The sequence below is a fragment of the Lutzomyia longipalpis genome, chromosome 3, assembly GCF_024334085.1.
Source record: "Lutzomyia longipalpis isolate SR_M1_2022 chromosome 3, ASM2433408v1".
Taxonomy (NCBI): Eukaryota; Metazoa; Arthropoda; class Insecta; order Diptera; family Psychodidae; genus Lutzomyia; species Lutzomyia longipalpis.
Window position 1 is genome coordinate 11,096,576 of NC_074709.1, and position 22,277 is coordinate 11,118,852.

General features: G+C 31.2%; 1 protein-coding gene across 3 annotated transcripts; it reads left to right on the top strand.

Moving 5' to 3' along the window:
- Positions 1-229: 229 nt before the first annotated feature.
- LOC129792105 (LIM and SH3 domain protein Lasp) lies at positions 230-21,583 on the top strand. 3 transcript variants are annotated; one of them, XM_055830877.1, is made up of 7 exons: positions 230-485; positions 5,285-5,379; positions 13,909-14,041; positions 14,186-14,327; positions 17,552-18,274; positions 20,285-20,463; positions 20,525-21,583. In XM_055830877.1, exons 1-7 carry the CDS (start codon positions 417-419, stop codon positions 20,702-20,704), a joined length of 1,521 nt encoding a protein of 506 aa, XP_055686852.1. In that variant the 5' UTR covers positions 230-416; the 3' UTR covers positions 20,705-21,583. The 3 variants fall into 3 exon arrangements, with proteins under 3 accessions (XP_055686852.1, XP_055686854.1, XP_055686855.1); XM_055830879.1 differs by having other exon boundaries at positions 17,786-18,274; XM_055830880.1 differs by lacking the exon at positions 17,552-18,274.
- Positions 21,584-22,277: the final 694 nt, after the last annotated feature.

Genomic DNA, 22,277 nt, shown 5'->3' on the forward strand with positions numbered 1-22,277 from the left:
CAAAATTGTAGAGATTTTCCTGAAGAAAATAAATCCCAATTAAAGTCCATGATTAAAATTTCATGAAAAATAAGAAATTTTTCTTTGCAACGAAAAAGTGGCGCTGCCTGCGGTGAAGAGATTTGAATGAAAAACTTTTCTCCTTATAAGAATTCGTGGAAGAGTGAGATGCAAAATACATAGCGAATAGCACCATCTCACTCTTGCACATGAGAAAAGCGTGAATTCTATGTTCATTCGTCATTCGTGCGATGTGATTCGATGTGAAAGGTGCTCAAAAAAGAAACGCAGAGGAAAATTCTTTTGCATTTTGTGAAAATTTGTAGTTTTTCAGTGAAAATTCCCCGTGCAGTTGCTCAAGTAGCTAAAGAAGTTTGTGCTCATACCACTGGAGACGTAAAGGATACAGTGCAAAAATGAATAAATCATGTGCGAGATGCAACAAAATAGTTTATCCGATTGAGGAGTTGAAATGTTTGGATAAGGTGAGTTTTCCGTGAATTTTCCACACCTCATCCCCCCTCCGGCACCCAGAGTTGGTGGAAATGCACAGAAAATGCATTTTAGTGTGCAATTTGCAGCTTATTTGGTGGAAAATAAATCGGCCACATACCAAAACATCGAAAATTGCTGCTGTGGCCTTGCGGAAAACATCGTCTCGCTCACACCGCGGGTTTTTTGCAATTTTTTTTCGATTTCGTGGAATTTTCAGGGAAAATTAAATTTCTCTGAATTTGCGTACGGCGTCGCGACGGATTGCTTTGCGAATTCAAAATGAACATTTTTGACAAAGAAAATCGTGAAAAACCCGCGTGAAAAAAGACAAAAAATACGATTTTTTTTAAAGAGCAACATAGATTTTTTAAATAAATTGTTTTGTTTAAAAGATATTGATTTAAAGAAAATTATATTAAATATCTTAGGAATTGGATTCACAGAAATTGTCCGTTAAAGTTAAGCTAGTAAAGAAATCTTCCCCAAACCGCTTGACCGATTGTATTGAAAAAAAAATGTTCTGGGCCTAATATTTGAAAAATAAATCTTTTAGAAGAATAAAAAAAAATAATAAATCAAAGAAAAACTCATTTTCCATTCTCCTCAAAGGAATCCCCACAAATTGTGTCAGAAAAAACAGCCCGAGCAGCACGAACGAAGAAGCTAAAAACGTCCTTGAACTTTGCCACACAAAAAATGCCTTTCTTCAGCGATTATTTTTTCATTGCCCCCCAAGAATGTGTGCTGTGTGGGGCGCTCTACACACACACGCGGTCTGGAGGCAAGAAGAAGAAAAAAATGCCGTCAAGCAGAAAACTTCGCGTTTACGGATGGGGCATGTGAGGCTTAAAATTCTTATCTCAGCGATATGAGAAATTGTTTATTTCTTGCGTGAATTTTTTGTTGTTGTTGTAATCCCCGAGAGTTAAATTCTGCAAATAACTTTTTCAATTTGCCCAGAAAAAAATAAGGAGATTTTCTTATTAAAAAGTTCTTCAAGAAGGACAAAGTTTTAAAAATTATATATTTTAAGGACAGGGAAGTGTCTTGGAACTTGAAAGTTCTTAGATAATAGTTTTAAGCTTTATAAATTGTAGCAAGTTCAAGTGGAACGGCAGGAAAGATAATTAATTTAATTGAGATTAGTTATCAGTTAGGGGACACTGGGGCTACTTCTTTCTTACCTAATAAAAACAAATAATTTAAAATTAGGTCAAAAATAGTTATTTCTTGAAGAATTTTCCCTCAAAAGATTAATTTTATTGATAAAATGGGATTCTTATGCTTGCAAGAATTTCTTAAGAAGAAATATCATTGAGAGTGCCAAGAGGAAAACTCAAATAAGAAACATTCCACCAGCAATGATGATGAAGTAATCAAAAGCCAAAATGATACTGCAGAAGACATTCTCCCCAAAAGAGTGGCTTTCACTCTGATTGAGAGAAGAAAATAAACATATATTTTTTGAGGAGAATTATGCAAATTTGATGAATGCAGACGACAAATTTGATTTGCCATCCATGAGAGAGGTTGGTGAACTTGTGCCTTTTTCACTCTCACTCTGCCAAAGTGGAGGATGTAGCTGAAAAATAAATTTATTGACACCACTGCAGAGGAGGAGCTAAACTAGTCAATTTTGAGGGTCTGCAGAGGGACTATGTGGTGAAAAAAAATGAGCGTGTTATGTTTGATCAAATAATTAGGTCTCTCTCTCTATTGATGCTCCAAAGGGAGGAGGTGGAGAGTGTAAAAGAGTATTTTAAAACGGATGTAAACAATATGCGAAATGGGATGAAATGGAATTCCTCAATGAAGCGTGGACGATGATGGTGTGTGTGTGTGTTTGTATCTTGAAGATCGTTTTTTATTTTAACTGATGATTGATGAAAATTAGTGTGGAGGAGAAGAGAGTGCTGAAGAGATGTTTGATGAAAAAGAGGAAGTCAACCACCCATGAAAATATGCATAACTTTCACGTGGAAAAAAAAAGATGCTTTGGGAAGAAAGAAATCATCTTGTAAATCACTTTATAGGATTGGAAATGAAATCTCGTGAATATTGCATGAGAGATTGAATTTGTTGATTAAAGAAGAGTTTTGTTGAAGGCCTATCCCGCACACACCATTGCTCTACGTGCCAAAATGAACACATCAATATGCAAGAATTTGATTTTGTTGCTGCTGGTTGGAAGATACGAATCGATGTGTTTTCTGCAAATGGCAAAAAGTGCGATTTGGTGTCAGGGGGACCAGAAAAATGTTGCACACAGACACTCTGTAAACAGCAGCACAGCACCGAGTAGCATGGCTTTACGTGCGTTCAAGAAAAAATAAAACATGTTACACTACCCACAAAAAGTTTTTTGAAACAACGAAAATTGATGTTTTTTGAATCCTTTCAATTTGGATTACAGTTGAAGTCCTCATCAACGAACAATCGGATGTACTACTCTCGCGTATTAAAAATAATGCGCGAGAGTAGTACATCCGATTGTTCGTTGATGTGGACTTCTACTGTATTTTAATTCGATACACAGAGCTGTTTTTCCTGAAACTTTTAAAAAATCAAAGTAGCTCTTTCGTATAAAGCGAAGGCTACATTGTGGAAACGGCTAAGGCGGTTTGGGGCCTATACAAAGTTAGCCGACTTAGACGTTTTTACAATGTAGCCCTCGAAAGGTTTAACAAGAAAAACTCTTTATGTAGGTTTAACTCTTCTTTTAAATTGAACAGATTAAACGATTTAAAGTAGGGGAGACCGGGGTAAAAATAGTCAATTTGCATAAATACTTATCTGCAGGATTCCCCAAGGGCAAGAAAATTTCCTCGATAGGTCATTCTTATAGGAAATTTCCTGGCCTACAACTTTGTCGCAGACCAATTTTCTCTATCTCCACGGGAAATATGAGTTTTCGAGCTTTTCCTAAACCCTTCCGCTTCTGACTATTTTTAAACGCGGCGGGTAAATATAGTCACCAGTAGGCTAAATAAAGTCGGTCGAATTTTCCGACATTTCCAATGATTTTCCACCTGAGAGATTGATAGTAGTTGATAGCTAAACTTCTCACCTTTTGATCCGCGACAAGGAATTTCACTTTTATACGCACTAAAACAGAGAATTTTGCGATTTTCTCAAACACGCCATTTTGCAACAAATGAATAGAAAATATGCCAAAAATTTCGATCTCCCATATGATTTACATGGGATGACTAGATCTACCCCAAGGGGTATGTTTTGATTCAAAAAATTGTAGAGAAAAATCATTAAAAGTTATTGAAGAATACACCTTGGCAATGTTTTCTGTAGTAACCCAGCTAGTGAGAAAAATTATCAGATTGGAAAATTGCTGAAGGAAAACGCGTTTTTCTCAATACGCAAAAGTTTGGGAAATGGGCCAAAAATCTATTTTCATTTTTAACTCCTAAAGTACTGATCGGATAACCTCCAAATTACTGTCAAAAATTATAGGTTGGTAGGGCTTTGCACCCTAATTTTTTCCGATTTTTCCGATTTATATTTTGGGAGAAATTGGCATTTGAAAATTCCAAAATGACTATTTTTACCCCGGTCTCCCCTATTTGATTTTTCAGAAAAGATAAAGGTGAAAATTTGTAAATCGGTTAAGCCGTTCTCTATCAGTGGCTATTTCGGTTATCCAATGCGATTGTTTAACCAAATTGTCATTTCAAATTCTCTGTCGGCTGAATAGAATATTTTACAATTAGGAAATTTAATTTGATACCCTTTTTTACAAAGTTTTCGAAATATAGGTTTCTAAATCAGACAAACGTTTCGGTTTTGGAAGCTGTTACTTTTTAGGATGTAGTTAGCCAATTTTAAACTTGAATGTCTTCTATCTCTAAAAGAACAATCAGTTAATTTGATTCTTTTTTAATTGTTCTTTAAGTAATTAAAAAAAAACTGATAGACTTTTAAAAATCTGTTAACCACAAGACAGACTTCCGGTCAATTCGAATTTTATCTTTAAAAATCTCAATTTCTGTTTGTCTGGAAACTTTTTTATGGTAGTGTACCCTTTTATAAAACCAATAATCCAACCAATAAAATGCGCAAAAGTTACTTACCCGCCTATATTTATTTTTATTATTAAGTAAATAATATTCATCATACAATAAATTCGCACATTTATTAAATCTATCTGAGTGAATTCAAAATGAATGAATTTTTAAAATATTCCTGGAAGTAAAATTTAAACGCTAATCTGGCAAACTTCGTTATTTTTTCACAAAGTTCTTATCATATTGAATTGAGTGTTTGATAAAGCATTGCGCGAAAAATCGATAAGATAGTTTTTCGCGCTAATATTTATGGATTTGCCAATATTTTACAATCATACTTCAAACATTAGGTAAATAACAACCGTTGCTGTGTGTGATGCAATTTTACCGGCAAAACGTGCTAAAATACGCGAAAATCATGTTTGACAACAAAATTAATTTATGTTCCTATTAAAATACAATACATATTTTATTTACAAAACATTTTATAAAAAAAACAATAAACGGCAACATATTATTACGCTATATAGCTTAATTAAACATTCAAAGTCAATTTAATGAATTAATTGATACAATTTCTCTCTTTCTCTCGTATTATAATTTACTTAAACAACAAAATTTTATAATCAATGAATTTTATAAGATTTGCAACACTAATATGCATGCTAATTGGAATTAAAATATCAGATTGCGCATTGGAGATTACGCGCGAAATAGATTAAACCAAATGTAAAATCTCACGAAATGTTCTCATTCTGTGTTCTTTTCAGTCATGGCACAAGGCATGTTTCAAATGTCACGAATGTGGAATGACGCTGAACATGAAAACCTACAAAGGATTCAATAAATTGCCATACTGTGAAGCGTAAGTTCTATTCTTTTTTGTTTTACATTTTTAACATGAAAGAATTTTCAATTCAGTTCTTCTTCTAATACCCACAACTGACTCATTCACAATATTATTTATTTTTTATTATTAGAATTTCCCATAAAAAACATTACGTCACACACTCATACCAAATAATTGTGATTCCGTCAAAGTGGTGGGTCTTTGATGATTTCACCTATATATTTTCTGCAAAATAAAGTATATAATACATGCTACAATGCGGCCTCGGGTGTCACGTGGGAATAGTTGCAGAATGATTGGATATATGTTTTATTTCTCTCATACATAATGTGGTGGAGCAATAAACTTCAGTGTGTTTATTTAACATTGTTGTATTTTATGCTGCCCAAAAGGTTGAAGAAGAAATTGAAAATGGAACAATGGCATCAATATTAAATGGTGCTTAATAGAAAATTCTTTAAGCGTCCTTCTATCAAAACATAGAAAAATAACATCGAATTTCGAGGCTTGATTACGTTAATCTTCAAACAATATGGCGTCTGCAACTGATTTAATTTTAAACGACAAATCTATAACATTTTAAACAATTTCATAGAAAAAGAAAATATTTCTGTAAGAAAAATTCTTCTATTAGAAGGTAATGAATTTTAACTCATTTAAAACTCCAATCATCTCAACATAATATCTTCATTCTAACGTTTCGGCTGTTTTTTTTTGCTTCTATGCTACAAATGAGGCACATTTAAAATGCAATAATATTTTTTTGTGTTTAAAGAAAAAGAAAAAGATGTTCCATGTGTGGTAAAAGAAGAAGACATTGATGGATATTTCGCATAATCATTTCCCGTTAATTAGCGAGAAAGCAATTCGGTGTTGTTTTCTTTGTCCAAAGTAAGAAAAAAAAGTATCTCATGGTTGTTATAAATCTTCCTCAATAGCTTGATTTTTAGTTTTTTGTTCCTTAAAAGTAAATCTATCAAAAAAAAAGTAGTACCTACACAGATAAAATAAATTCGTAAAAAGTTCGTCAAATTTCTTGTGAGGTTCGTGAATTTCCCATGCATTTATATGGGGAAGTTCACCTCCAGGTTCGTAAAATTGGGTTTCAACTCCTTTTGGAGGTAAAAGTTCGTAAGAATCCACCTCCAAAGTTCGTAATTCTCATTTTACCTCCAAAGTATGTCATTTTCACCTCCAAGTTTGTAGAAGGTTTGTAATTCGTTCTGAGAGGTTTCGAGCAGTTTTTTTCTCTTTTTAACCTACAGAAATCTTATGAATCCGTCTCGCTTGTACTGAGCAAATTGAAAAATTCGGTTTGTTAGAGTTTGATTGCGCATCTCTTCCCAAGATTATTAAACCCTGGACAATCCTCTCAGAGAAAAATGATTCCAAAATATACGCTTTTTTGTAAAATTTGTCATGAGAAGTTTGAATGAGGGTCAGTGACGTCACCGAAAATTTCAGCTTTGAATTTTTGTGAAACAATCGATAGGTGTCGCTACTTGTAAGGAACAATAAAATGGATCTTTGGTGATTATTGGAAAATATTTCGCATATTTTTTTTCATGGCAATGTAAGCTCAATTAGAACCAGAGCTAGAACCATTTAATAAATCATAAAATATCTAAAAAAAAATATTTGGTTAATATTTCAACATAGATGAAACTTGAGTTTCATGGTCATCTCAAAAAGTATGTCGCAACCCTTCAAAAATGAGTTTCTGTCAAAGGAATTCGCGACGACATGTCGTAAGACAATTCATAAATTTTCCTTTTTTTGAGATTGGATAATTCTTTAACCAATTTAATCACTTTTAAATTTTTTAAAATTATTTTTTTTTAATAAAACTTAAAGAATAATTTTAAAAAAAGAATTTTTTTTTTATAAAATGTAAAAAAAGAACTGGTAAAAAGAAAAGTTCTTAATTTTTTATAGTTCTTTAACCTAACTTTTTAAAAATAAATTGAAGTCAATCGGACTACCTATAAATAGAAAAAAAATAATAAAAATTATTTTAATTATTGATTAAAAATTGATTATTTTAATTTAAAAAATAAAGTTCTTATATTGTTTTTGTTTTCTAAGCACATCTTTTGTTTTTATTTATTTATTTTTATTAATTTTATTTTTATTTTTATTTAAAAAAAAATAACTTTTTAATGATTTTTTATTATTTTTTTGACAGAAACTCATTTTTGAAGGGTTGCGACATACTTTTTGAGATGACCATGAAACTCAAGTTTCATCTATGTTGAAATATTAACCAAATATTTTTTTTTTTTAGATATATTATAATTTATTAAATGGTTCTAGCTCTGGTTCTAATTGAGCTTACATTGCCATGAAAAAAAAATATGCGAAATATTTTCCAATAATCACCAAAGATCCATTTTATTGTTCCTTACAAGTAGCGACACCTATCGATTGTTTCACAAAAATTCAAAGCTGAAATTTTCGGTGACGTCACTGACCCTCATTCAAACTTCTCATGACAAATTTTACAAAAAAGCGTATATTTTGGAATCATTTTTCTCTAAGAGGATTGTCCAGGGTTTAATAATCTTGGGAAGAGATGCGCAATCAAACTCTAACAAACCGAATTTTTCAATTTGCTCAGTACAAGCGAGACGGATTCATAAGATTTCTGTAGGTTAAAAAGAGAAAAAAACTGCTCGAAACCTCTCAGAACGAATTACAAACCTTCTACAAACTTGGAGGTGAAAATGACATACTTTGGAGGTAAAATGAGAATTACGAACTTTGGAGGTGGATTCTTACGAACTTTTACCTCCAAAAGGAGTTGAAACCCAATTTTACGAACCTGGAGGTGAACTTCCCCATATAAATGCATGGGAAATTCACGAACCTCACAAGAAATTTGACGAACTTTTTACGAATTTATTTTATCTGTGTACATAAATAATCTCTATAAGAGTTTCCTTTTGTCTTTCCATATGTTTATTGCTGAAATGATTCTTAAAGAGAATAAATTTGATCATTAAAAACATAAATCCGTTATAGATAAATTCATTCACAACATGAAGTTATAATTCTTTGAAGATTTTTTTTGTCCTCTTCTCCAGCTTCGTTTTTTTGTTTAATAAACGTGTCTAAGATGGGGCTCTTTATTCCTCAATATAATGCAGTAAAAAAGGTCAAGATAGAATCTTTTAACGTTAATGATCGAGTCTTATTGTGTGCGAAAAATCATAAAACGTTAGAAATTTGGTTGAGGGCAATTTTAGAAAAATATTCTTCTCGTGGAGGTAAATGCTTGAGAGATGAAGAATTACAGTTTTTTCCTTAACATTTGCCGTGTGTAATATTTTTTTTTGTTTAAAAAAAGATTTCATCATTAGATCATCCATAATAATCAAGGTCGTGTGGTTTTTTTTCTGTGTATAGCAGAGAAAGCGCAATGGGTTGTAGAGAGTATGGTATGAATTGAGAAAGAGAGTATGTAAGAAAGAAGGCGCCAAAGAAGTAGCATGTGGTGTGTTGTGTATAATAAGCAACATAAGCATAAAAGCAACATACATACACATATAACAACAAGATAAAATGGTTAAAGAAGTGTTTCATTGTCAATTAACGCCGCATGTAGCAAATTATATTATGTACATAACGACAAATCCGACAAATCACTTTCTAGGACAAGTGCCATGTTTGTTTGAAGAGTTTGGAGTGAAAATCATGGAATTTTTGTCCTTCAACCTCTTGGCAGTGATTTTTTTTTACAACAGAAGTGATTGTTTGCGATCTAGCGCGCACTCAATGTTGTTGCTTTCTAACTCATTCAGTTCTCTCTCACTGAACTTATTGATGCTAAAAGAATTATTCTGCAGAAAACTAATAAAGAAGAAATGATATACAAAATGCTTTCACATTTTTTTTTCTTTCTTTAACATAAAGTAACTTCTTCTTGTGTGACCTTTAAGTGGTACCACAGAGCAGCACTTTTATTGCATGAATTATATCGGGGTGCTCAAAAGCGCAAAAATACCAAATACGGGTATAATAGAGATTGAGTGGGGTATCTGTTGGTGATCTCTTTCTGGATATACATACTTGTGATATACGTACATACATACACACAGAGTAATGTACTTATGTACTATCTCTGTACACTGTTTCAGCGTTATCAGTTGTAAATTATAAACGTGACACCTTCAACGTAAAAAAATGACGTAATCTATGCGCAAAGAAAAAGTGAAACAGCGAGATTTTTCAACCGGTTTCTTCTTAATGATGTATTATTACGTGATGTAATGCATTTTTCCCAAGAAAATTTATTCTCAAATGGAAAAATCTCTTGGGAAATAATGTGAATATGCTTTGAAAAAAATCTTTCAGTTTCAATTTCAAAAATTTATTTTACTGTCACATATTTAAACATCGCAAAACATCGACAGAGATCGTGAATCTTCGTGGCGACATTTGAATGCAAAAAAAACGTTAAAGAAATGTTGGGTACTTTTTTGCAAATTCACACATTGCACGAGAAATGTTAAAAGAGTAGTTATAATAAAAGAATAAATAAAATTAAACCAAGAAGTATTTAAAATTCTCGGTCAGCACAATTTTTGTGACAGTTACAATATTTACAATCCCAACATGAGGTGACAACAAAACGATAATTGCGCGTACACATTTTAGCGCTACTGCCAGAGGAGGGGCAGAAAAAAAAGCATAAATATTTGAAGCAATTACTTTTATTTATGTATTAACTTTTGCTTTATAATATCAGGCATGGCACAACGATGTCATGGTCTTTTGCATCATTTAACGAAACGTTTTATCTTTTCTCCATTTTAGAATGAAATTTTTCACCGGTATTCTGTTGTTTTGATTAATTTGCTTATGTGCAAAATAATTTATTTATATCGATTCTCCTACTAATATTGACAATCTTTGAAGAGTTTAATAACATTGATATGAAGTTTATATTGGAAGCAAATTTCATGACACAATTTTCCTCTCTGTGTGTTCTCTACTGAAGAAATACCCCATAGAGAGCGAGGAGAGTGTCACTAAAACAATATTATACTTTGTATATTATCATATTTTCGCAATATGTGATCACTCCAAAAAGGCATGAGTTGTTGGTGAATCATGCGGTCGTTTAATTGGCAAATTGAAGAATATTCATGATTATTGCGACAGAAAGTTGAAATCATCAAGAATTTTTATAAAGAATATTCTACCATTTGAAGAACTATTTTCTATGTTTTCTTTAATATCTAAATTCTATGTTTTTTTAGTCGATGTTAAAAATGGCGTTATGCCTAAAGGACGCTTAGATAAAAATCCCCAAACTTATTTTTCATTCAAAATTATCTCTCATTTCAACTTGTGCAATCGACAAAACATTTTGAACTTTTATGCAAAATGATAATAGAATCATTAGGTAACCTTTACGTAGACTCAAAAGAACTTTTAAAGTACGCGAACGCCATGTTTTAGACCTTTTTCGTAGAATAAAAAAAAACATAATATATGTGAATTTACCTGAACAATACAAAATTTCAACAAAAAAAGGTAATGAAGATTAATATGAGTGCCATTTCATTTTCACTTGAACGAGTGAATGTTGTTGTCGTGAGAGAGTAAATAGGGGGGGAGGGGAGGGGTTTGTTGTAAATAAAATAGAAGAAAATGCTCTATCACTCTGGTGGACTTTAAAAAGTGACAACAGAAGATTGTGTTATCTGTTGAGAATGTCGCAATGATACATAAAATAAAAGGATCATGGGGTAAATACATTTTTTGAAAGAATTCTTTCGCATTCCTCTGTCTCGCTTTTTGTTTGTGTGTCGATGGAGAACTAAAAACTGATTTCCGTGCAAAGCTGTGTAATTAAATTGGAATTTTGTACATATGAAACATAATGTGAGGTTATGTAATGTTATAACTTTAGAAGAAATTTCGTAAATTCCTTTTAATCTTAAAGCAAATAATTATGATTTGATTAAGAAACTGTTTAAAAAATGTAATGTAGATAAAATATTGTTTTAAAGGTTAGCGTCCTTTCTACCTTTTATAAGGTGAACATAACCTCAAAACTAGGTTAGCTTCCTTTTTGTTAGAAGAGTCAAATTTTTCTTTCTGCGTAGAAAAATAACGTTTTTATTTTTAATATAAATTTTCAAATTCCATTTTCCGCATCATAAAATTTGAAATATTTTTTTTTAGATATAAAAAAATATATTTTCAAGAAAACTACAGAGTCATTCACTTCGTCTATTAACAGTTCTTCAATGGAATTTAAAATCTCATTGCTGTTCTTTTGAATTTAAACTTTTTCACCACAGTTGAGTTGCTTTTTTTTGCAATTTAAGTCTCTTTCCTATGGCTTTCCTCAGCATGGGCGCTCTTTTTTATATTCTGTTAATTCTATTAAATTTACCACACTATTAAAAGGTGAATGAAGCACGGAGATATATTCCACCGTCACATATTCTTCACCATATACATACAACATCATGTTATACTTGAGAAATTGTTGGCAAATTCTTGTATTTAGCATCGAGGTGTGAAAAAAAATTCAAACCATGTTCCATGTGGTGAATTTTAAAGAGTTAAAAAAAAGAGCCACACTGTCCCACGTTTTCCAGTGAAATTAAATACAATTAAAGAAAAATTTCTGTGAGTGGAATTCTGTTTTTTTTTCTTGTTTACCAAAAATTGTGGAAAATCACAGAATGGAACTACTGTAATGGGGGAAGAAGTAATGAAGATACGTAGAAAAAAAGCACAAACAGAAGAAATTAGATGCGAAAGAAACAAAAAAAAAGAGGGAAATGTCGTCATTTATTTATGAGATGGTTAAAGATGAAGAGATGGTTAAGAGAAAAAGTATATAAGATGAAAAAAAAAATGAAGGTAGAAAGTTCAAGATCATTTGAGATTTCTTCCATTCTTATACACACTCCGGTGTTGCGATGAGCTTCTTCGTCTTCCATATTATGGAAATTGGGTGTGTGTAACAGTAAAGTGGAAGGAGAAGAAATAAGAAAATAAAAGAATGAAAAAAAAAGATTGGTTTTATTTATAGATTGTGTGTTACTTTTGCAAAGCTCTCCATCCTTTGCATTTTAAGTATTTTTTCTGTGAATTTATTCTTTTACATATGGTGGTGTATTATTGCTATTTCGCAAGATCAACAAAATAATAAAAGAGAAGTAATCTTATATGTGCCTGTAGTTTGGTGTCTTTTACTTTGTCCCACAGATTGGGTGGAATTTTTTTTTGTTTTCAGAGTCTGTGCCAATTGGAAGAAATGAGTCTGACTTATTGGACAAAGGCTTGGAGCAATCCAATAATTTTTTTTTAGTTTGAATTACTTTTAGACTCTTCAGAGTTACAAATTTTGAATCAAAAACTATATATGTAGTTCAAATGGTTAAAGGACGGTTTAACGTTTGATTTCAATCGGTTTTGCAGGATAAATCCAATTTCAGACGGTTAAGAAAGACGAATAAACTCTTAATCGTCTTAAACGGTTGAATAAAAAAAACCTGTTAAATATTTGTAAATCAATAAATTTATTAAGCCAAAAAGAAACACAAGCCTAGCCTTAAAGGCGTTAGGTATAGCTAAAAAAAAAACATTTAAAAATTCTTTTAGCCTGATTTAAACTCTAAACTTTCAAAGCTTAACCTTAAAAACTAACGAAGTCGTAGACTAGAAATATTATCGTTTGGCTTAATTTAAAAATTTATTTCTAGCCAAAAACTAAGTCCTAGTTTAAGGAAACTTAAGTTGGATTTAGAGTGAATTTCACGCTCTAATTCCAACATACCTAATCAACTCTTCTAATGGACACAAATCAGTCCTAGAACGCCAAGAATCGACTAATATTAAACGCCAAGTACCTAAAGATCTTATGAAATTTAAAGTCTCAAGCTGAGTACCTAAAGTGAGATTTTCCTCAAAACTTCTTTCAAAGCAAAAATTAATTTCTTCTTTCGTGTATCCAAGACGGAGAACTATAAATAACAATTTGGACTAATTTACAAAAGAGCAATACATATTGGTCATTTCTTTTGATCATTGTATATATCGCGCACAGAGGAGGAGAGAATTTGTAAGAATAGAAAAGAGAGAAAAAAAGAGAAATATTAAAATGACCTTCTCAAGACACTTTTATGAGAGCAAAGAAAAAAGATAGTTTGTATGGTTTTATTTGAGACAATGTGATTTCAATACAATGGCTATAAAAGCAACAATTTAGCAATTTCATCATCAAAATGCTCTTGTTTGTATTTATTAAACATTTTATAGATATATAGTTTATTTTATAGGAAAGAATATATTGATTTAATTTTTTTTCTTTACGTGTGGTGCCATTAAATTTGAATATATTTTGCATAACGCAAACATTATGTTGTAAAACTGGATATTTGTGAATGAGGAAGTGTCGCTAAAGAAAAACAAATAAAGATTTTTTTTTGAAAGAAAACTTTCACTAACATTCCACAAAATGATATTTATTTGATATGAGGAGATTTTTAATTAAAACTTTTTTTGAAATAATTTGCGCAGACACATACCAAAGGCAAAGGCGACAACAATAGCTGACACACCCGAATTGAAGAGAATAGCGGAAAATACAAAAATTCAATCAAATGTTCAATATCATGCAGAATTTGAAAAGCAAAAGGGAAAGGTGACACAGGTGAGGAAGAAAAAAAAATAGAAAATTAGTATTGCTTTTGTGGGTTGGAATTGCATTGATCTTTTAACTAATTGAAGGAATTTTCAATACAAAATTCTAATAAATTCTCTCTCAATGCATGCAAATGTTCTGAAACTCAAAAAGGTGGCTGATGATCCAGAAACGTTGCGAATAAAGCAAAACACGATGCACATATCGAATGTGGCGTATCATGGTGATTTAGAGAAGAAAGCAGCAATGGAGAAACAAAGAGAAGCCGCTGAGGTATCGGATACGTACACAAGAGGTTAGTGCTTTGTCTCTTTTTCTCTCTTCATTCTCCTTTTCCCACCCCCTTGACAATTTTTTGTGTCTTTGAGTATTAAATTCCCCGCGCGAAGAATTTGAAGATCTTGCAAAATTTTCTGGGTCATTTGGTGTGGCAGAGGGACTAGAATTGACAATAAGAGAGAATTAAAAGCAATTAAATCCAACGTGAAATTTAATTGTCTAATCATCTTCAATCATACAATGGAGCTGCAATATTCTTGGATAATTTTCCCGGAAGGGTCTAAGATGATATAGTGGTGATATGTGGGTGGAGTAGACCTAAAGTGGATGAAAAAAGAGTGTGGGGAAAATTGTTATGTGGGCGAAAACAGAAAGTACACACAGAATACACCACACAGTGAGTGTTGAGGTAAGGAGACAAAGAAAAAGGTGACCGTAAATTATCTCACGGTGAGAAAGTCAGTTGAATACATACTGTGTGTGAAATTCATATCTTTTTCATTTTTAAACTTTTGGTTATATATTTGAAGAAATTTTCTCTCCCAGAAAGTAATAAGAAATTCTCGCACAAAATGACTTGAGCAATTATTTTGTGGAATGACGAAAAGAAAAAAAGAAAAAAATAATGTGTACAGAGTCCAAGGAACAAAACACAAACTTCCGCTTTATTTCACCTTCTTATTTGGTTGTTTTTTTTCTTTTGCTATTATTTCTCAGATTGTGAAAATAGTGTCAAAGGGAAATTGAGAAGTTATTAGCTTTTACAAAAACACCCAATTTTTTTTAAAGGGGTTTTAAGAATTTTCTTATCATATTTGAATGTTTTCAATCAAATTATGGGAAATAAAAAAATAATAATGAAGTTAGAACAGCCAAATTTTTAAAAGAAAAAATAAATAGAAAAAGATTTCAAACGAATTTCAAGGGTTTATTGGTCGCTGAATTATGCCCATTGCTTTTTTGATTTTCTATATATGATTTTCTAAAACATTCTAAATTTAATTATAGCAAAAAAATCTTTTAAAAAAGTGAAAAGTCACATTTTAGGCTATATAAGTGTCATTTTAAAGGCCTAAAGAAATTTTTTATTAAAAAAATCAAAACGTCGATGGATTTTTAAAAATGCAGTATAAGGGATGTTCTTGAAATTTTGGAAACTCGGAAACTTTCAAGAGTGGTCTTAGAGCCAATTTTGAAACAAAAAAATAGAAATTGGCTGGCACTCTCGTTAAATGGTGAAATACTGATTAGAATTCAGTATTTTCAATTTTGAAAATTAATTTTTGGCCATTTTGTTTCTGTAGAGTTTCCAAAATTTCGAGAAAATTCCTTATTTGTCTCTACTATAATTAAATATCAGCAAAAAACAAGATATGTATGAGAAAAAAATACTGAGATCTTTATTCAAAGTCATGTTTAGGACCTTAAGAAGTTGAAAATAAAAACCAAAACATCGCTGGATTTCCTAGAATATCGCTTCGTTTCCATTAGATTTTTCAATGAAAGCTCAAAAATATATAAATAAATTGAATAAGAAAAATTCTATATCTTTTTTTTTCTCAGACTTAAGAGTATAAGTCTTTCATAACAAAAGCATCTACTAAAACTTCTTGTTCCTTACATGACATATAGAATTTCAAAGGAGCTTGTTTTCGTCAGTTGAAAGATGATGTGAAAAGTTTACGTCGCTCTTTGATATAAAATATATAGCGCAGAATGGATTGAAAAGCTTGAAAAGCTACACAACAAACATACATATAGAATTCTGTGGGTTCCGTATAAAAGCTCGTAGTATGATATAATAATAATAATAATTTGTAAAGAGAAGTGATGAGTGAAGCGGAACCGAGATTTCAGTGTAAAACCTCCAACTTGTGCTTCCGTTTCACTTTTCTGCCTCGCTCTTCATTGTCAAACTTCTCTGACTGACTGAGAGCGCAATTGAAATTGTGTCTTGGACGGCACAACAACAAGAAGTTGAGGTTGACACTAAAATGTTTGATGTGCCTCCGTGCATCCACACAGATTGGCACATTAAATTAACAATTTACCCAAAAAAAAAAACTTTATATTTCCACAATAAACTTTTATTTTATGAATTCAAAAAGGAATAAGATTTTGAAGCTCTTTTGCGAGATTTTTTTTTTGAAGGTTTTTGTTCTCAAGTTTTTTTTTGTAGTCTTTCTGTGGACAAACAAAGACCATGATGAATTATTGCTCAAGACTGTGGGAGAATCTGGAAATTTTCTATTTTTCTTTCCATTTTGGAACGCGCAAAATTGCCCAATTACGTGAATTAATTTGCTATATCACAATTAGATGCGCACTTATCCGTTAATCAACAATTTTACTCCTTTATTGGAAATTTAGCATGTGTTTTTGTTGCAGATAAGTGTATACACAAATAATTGTGGTAATGAACCTACCATTATAAAAAAAAATTAGATAAGTGGTGTAAATGGGCTCTATTTTGAATATCTACCAACCTTTTTAAAAAAAAAAAGAGAAGAAGTCATTACCCAAATGGAAATTTTAAATAGAAAATTGTTGATTTGCATCCAAGTAGAAATAAAATGATTCAAAAAGGGAAAAGAGAAAGGAGCTTGCACGGGTAAAGAAGAATTGGATTTTAGTACAGACAATTTAGTAAGAGAAAATACCACACTGAAAATAAATATTTAAGCAGCTAAACTAAATTTTATTTAAGATATTTCTTGTTAGATTTTATTAATAAGTATTTACTTGAAAAATTTCCGTTGGATTTATTGCATTACACAAGACATGTTCTAAAAGTCACAGGATAGATCCCACCGCTGCCACCAATTGTAAAAAGTTCTAAATCCTCTCCAAAACCAATTTATTGATTTTTAATGAATAAATAGCCAAAATTATTACTTAAATGCTTGGAATAAAGGTTTATAAAAAACGATTATTGGTTAATTCTGGATAAAAAGAAGTTTTCAAATGTTTCGTTTTTATTGTTAAAATTATTCTGTCAAAGTGCATGTAATGCGTTTTGTTTTACTTTGTCTTTTTTTATGTGATGCTGTATTTTGTGACGATGTATTTTTTCTTTTATTTATTTTTATCATAAATCGTCATCAAATCATCATCATCAAACATCTTATTTGTGTGTAAACGTCCACAATATTCAATCAATGTGTCGTCCTTTAATGTTTGGTGGCACTTTTTGGTGGAAAATCATGGGCTAAATCGTTGTTGAATGCATCAAAAAATTAGACAACAATGATTCAGAGTACTTCTCTGAGCAATTGGCCGCTGAATCACTGTCACAGTATCAGGCGCCGCCTGTTAAGCAACAGCCGCCGCCACAGCAAGCACATCACCAAGCAAATCATCATCATCACAATCAGTCACAGCCATCGCATGTAAATTATCAGCCGCCACAGGGAAAGCAGGCACCGCAGTATGGGGCTCCGCCACCACCACAGTATAGTAATAATTCTTCTGCAGTTTCTGCTATACCGGGGCAGCAGCAGCAGCAGTATGGGGGTGGTGGTCAGGGTAACTACAATGCCCGTACGAATGTTGTTCATTCATCATCCCATCCATCTGGGGGGCTAATTCTTGCGCAGCAACAGCAGCAGCAAATCAGCCAAAAATACTACGATCAGTATGAAAATTACGCACGACCGGCATCGTATAGTAACAACAACCAGAATGCCGGTGGTGGCTACACAACACAACATGTTGGTGGCTATGGGAATTCATATCATCAACAGGCACCGCCGCAGCAGCAACATACACCCGGCTACACACAAAATGCATACACACAGAACAATCACTACGCCCCACAAATGGGGGCCTACAATTCAACCGGAGGTGGTGGTGGGAACATTGGGAAGATTGCGGACTATGATCCGCTAACAGATGGCCCGCGCAATGTACCGAATACACAGAGACCCACTTCAACACTCATTTACAGCTCTGATCGCAATTCCGGTGAGTTTTCTCTCTCTCCAAACTCCATCCTCCTTATTTTGCCATCAATCATCATTTTTCTTTACTTTTTTTTTCCTCTTCTTTTACTTAGTCAACACACACAATGGCTTTTATTGTCACTCTATATTATATTAGTTTCTTTTGCCTTCTTCTCCGATGCTATCCACCAATTTACATATTATGTAGTTCACTTTAACCAGCATAATTTCTTTAACCACTTAACATGCAGTCACAGCACATACACTGAACTGCTTTTATACTTTGTTAGGATTTAATTTTTGTGAAATGAAAACTAATTTATATTTTATTTTATGTTTGTTTGTAGAGAGTTTTGGGATTAACATGAATGATTTATTTATTTTACTAACTTTGTTCTTAAGGTAATTTCAGGATAAATTAAAAGGAAAGAGTTTAGTTTGATTGAAAAGATTTTTATGGGGAAAAATCAGGCGCTTCCTTCACCGTAAAAAGATTAAATTTTTTCAAAAAAATTTTTTTCAAACTTATTAAAATGATAAGTAAACATTTCTTAGCAAATAAAACTAAAGATTTCGAAGGAACCTTAAGAAAAGATTTTTTTAAATTAGAAAATAAGATTTCTGATGAATAATTAGGGGCTTCCTTCGTCGCAAAAAGGTTAAATTTAAGTTTAAAAAAAAATGTTATCAAGAACTTTTTTTTTTTTTCAAAACCATTTCTTTAACTTATAAAAATTATAAAGATTTTTTCCCTAATAAAACTAAAAATTTCAAAGAAATCTCGATAAGAAGAATAAAAAAAATTGAAACTAGAATTTCTCTCGTCAAACGATAGAATAAAAACATTAAAAGTTAAAAAAGAAATACGTTACTTGAAAAGAAAATTCTAACGTTGGAAGAAGAACGTGAAACGTTAGAATAAGAACATCAAGATTTAGAGAATAAAACATCAAAAATTACAAATCTATTACAAGCTTAATTTTTATTTAAAAAATAAAGTATTTTTCGTTTCTCCTTGAAATTTAAATATGTAAAAAAAAAAAACTTTTGGTGATTTAACACTTGGAGGACCTAATATTTGGCACAACGCGGAGGATATAATATGCTCAATAATTAATTATTAATCAGTTTATTGAACGAGGATCGACTGTTTTACTAATTCTTTATCTCCATCAAGTATTTCTGCATCTAATTACTATAAATATTTTATTGAGAAAATCGCCACTGAAAAAAATTGTGTAGAATGGATGCAAAATTGCCAATTCAAACGACTTTTTTAGCTGCAGATTTGCTTAATTTATTATTGCGCCTAAATCATCAGAAACTTTGATTCTTCAAATAACTTTTTAGTCACTTCCGGCAATAAAATTAGTCCACATTAATGATTTTCACCGGGGAAAAGTGAACAAGAGTATTTTATTTGGGAATTTTGACTTGATTTTGACTGGTACTTGGTACCAATTTTGTCCTCCGCGTTAGATTCTGACTTTGACCTCAATTATCTTCCAAATAAAAGACTTTTCTCAAGATTTTCTTTCTGCTATCTGAATGTAATTTAAATTCTCCACACAAAGATGCTAAATTCATCGAGATAAATCCAATATATTTTATTCTGTGACGATTTTAAGGTTCAAATTGTTAGCAAGTACTAGTAAAGTCCTCCAAGTGTTAACAAAGATCTTCTAAGGCGAAGAACAAAATTAATTTTATTACATTGCATGGCATTAATAGTGTAATAAAAAATTTCCTTCAATTCTAATTAATAAAAAAAATAATTTTTTGTAAAGGAAAACAAATTAAATCATAAAAAATGTTCTAACTTCTAAACAAAAACCAAAGAATTCATCATTATTTCTGGGCTCAATCAAGAGGCATTGCTTCTTCTTTTTCTCTTCTCTAACAACGGGCAATGCGATAGAAGGAATGTTTTCTCGCAGAAGAGGCCCAAAAAGGGGCAAACGCAGACACAATGTGATGAATAATTTATTTAGAGTGTGACCACTAATCGGTTCCTTGTTACATTTTCTTGCAGTGAATTCAAATCAAGCAAGACGAATTGGCTCTATTGCCGATATGGATCCAGCTAATGGTGTTTATGGATCAGCTGTAGATCAGCAGAATCACATGTATCAGCAGCAACAGCAGCAGCAGCAGCAGCACAACCAAATGAGGCATTCACAGCAGCAGCAGTCACAGAGAGCTGGAAAAATGGTAAAGAGAGAAGCTTTTACGATGAGAATTTTAAATTAAAAAGAAATCTTTTTTGTATCAGAGAGTCTTTCGGGCGCTGTATGACTACGAAGCACAAGATACGGATGAGGTAAGTTTCGCCGAGGGGGATGTGATATTCGAGGTGGATTCAATTGATGCTGGATGGATGACCGGAAGGGTTGAGCGCACAGGAAAAGTTGGAATGCTGCCGGCAAATTATGTTGAATTGGCAACAATTTAAAATTAAACAAAAAAAAATGAATGAAAAACAATCACATTTCGGATAGATATTCTCCGTATAATGCAGCTTTTCCACAAATTACTTATTTGCTAACTACCTACTATTTTTATCAATAAAAATAAATATTTTGATTATTTTTGTTTAAAAAATTAAAATGATAAAAAATACAAAAGAAAAAAAACTCTGCAAAAATTCCATTCTGATTAATTCCTAACTAAAAGCATTTTATTTTCATAAGAACACTGAAATTCCTCAGAAAATAACATTCTAAAGTTTTTTTTTCTTCAAATATTGTTTTGAGAAACTCTTAATATTAAGATTAAATTTGCAAATTTCAACGAATTTTTTTGCATGAAGAAAATTTTTTAATATAAATTCCAATTTTTTATAATAAAAGAAAGAAAAAGAATTTTTTTCAATTTTAGCGACGAAGGTAAAGAAAAGAACTGATTTTCGAAAAATAGTGCCTTTGGCTTAAAAAAAAAACGAGTAATTGGCAATCATTTTATTTAGGAGTGAGAGTGTTTAATAAAAATAAAAATTATATAAACAGTGCTGCAATTACTAGTAAAAAAATAGTTTTAATGGATTTTCCTTTTTTTAGAGCATTTTGCCCTCAATTTTTTGTCAATTGTCGCAGTAAGATAAATAATTTTTTTTTAATGAAATATGAGATTTTTCAATTTGAAAAAGCAAATAATTATAAAATGAAAAAAAATGGTGCAACATTCCATCGGCAATATTTGCACAGAAAAAAAGCCATCAAGATGAAGAGTTATCAACCAAGTTATTTTTTAAACTCTATCTCTTTTTTTCACATCTTTAAACTTATGGAAAACCCTCTTCTAAAATAAATAAAAAAAATACTTAAGAATAAAATATTATATACTTTGTGTAACTTTCAAAAGAAAAGAAAAAAAAACTGAAAAAGAAAATAGAAACAATAAATTGTAGATATTTTGTCACGTTGGAAGTTGAACCTAAAAATAATTTTATTAAATAATTAAAAAGAAGTTTTTCTTTGAATTAAAGAAAATAATTATACACGGCAACTAATATCGTAGAATTAAAGAAAAAACAAACATAATTTATATATTATTACAATTTATTTTAATAATAAACTTTTATCTATTATTTGAACGTTTTACCTTTGTTCAGTCAAAAGAAAAAAAAATATGAACTAAAAAAAAACATACAGTGTACAGAATTTTTTCTAATAAAAAAATAACTAGGTATTGTTCTCCTAAAGTGACAAAAAAATGTTATTCTGGAAAATATTCATTACAAAATAAAAAGTATGTACATGTAATGAAAATTTGACTTTTCTTTTTATTTTTTTTTAATGAGGTAGATTCTTATAAAAATCTTTTCTTTTCTTTTCTTACAATTCGTAAGTTATAAGATTTTTGGTATTCCGGAAAAAATCTTATAGGATTTTTAGATTTTTTTTCTACCTTAAATCGTATTTTTGAAGGAAAATTACTTTTTTTTACAGTTGTGCCTTAGATAATAGCCAAAGAAAAGTCAGTTGAAGGAAAGTGAAAGAAAATCAAAGAAAAAAGAGGATTCCCTT

Coding starts and splice junctions, on each gene's coding strand:
- LOC129792105 (XM_055830877.1), top strand. CDS start 417: ATGAATAAATCATGTGCGAGATGCAACAAAATAGTTTATCCGATTGAG. Junction 5,380..13,908: donor AAATTGCCATACTGTGAAGC/GTAAGTTCTATT, acceptor TAATTTGCGCAG/ACACATACCAAAGGCAAAGG. Junction 14,042..14,185: donor AAAAGGGAAAGGTGACACAG/GTGAGGAAGAAA, acceptor AAACTCAAAAAG/GTGGCTGATGATCCAGAAAC.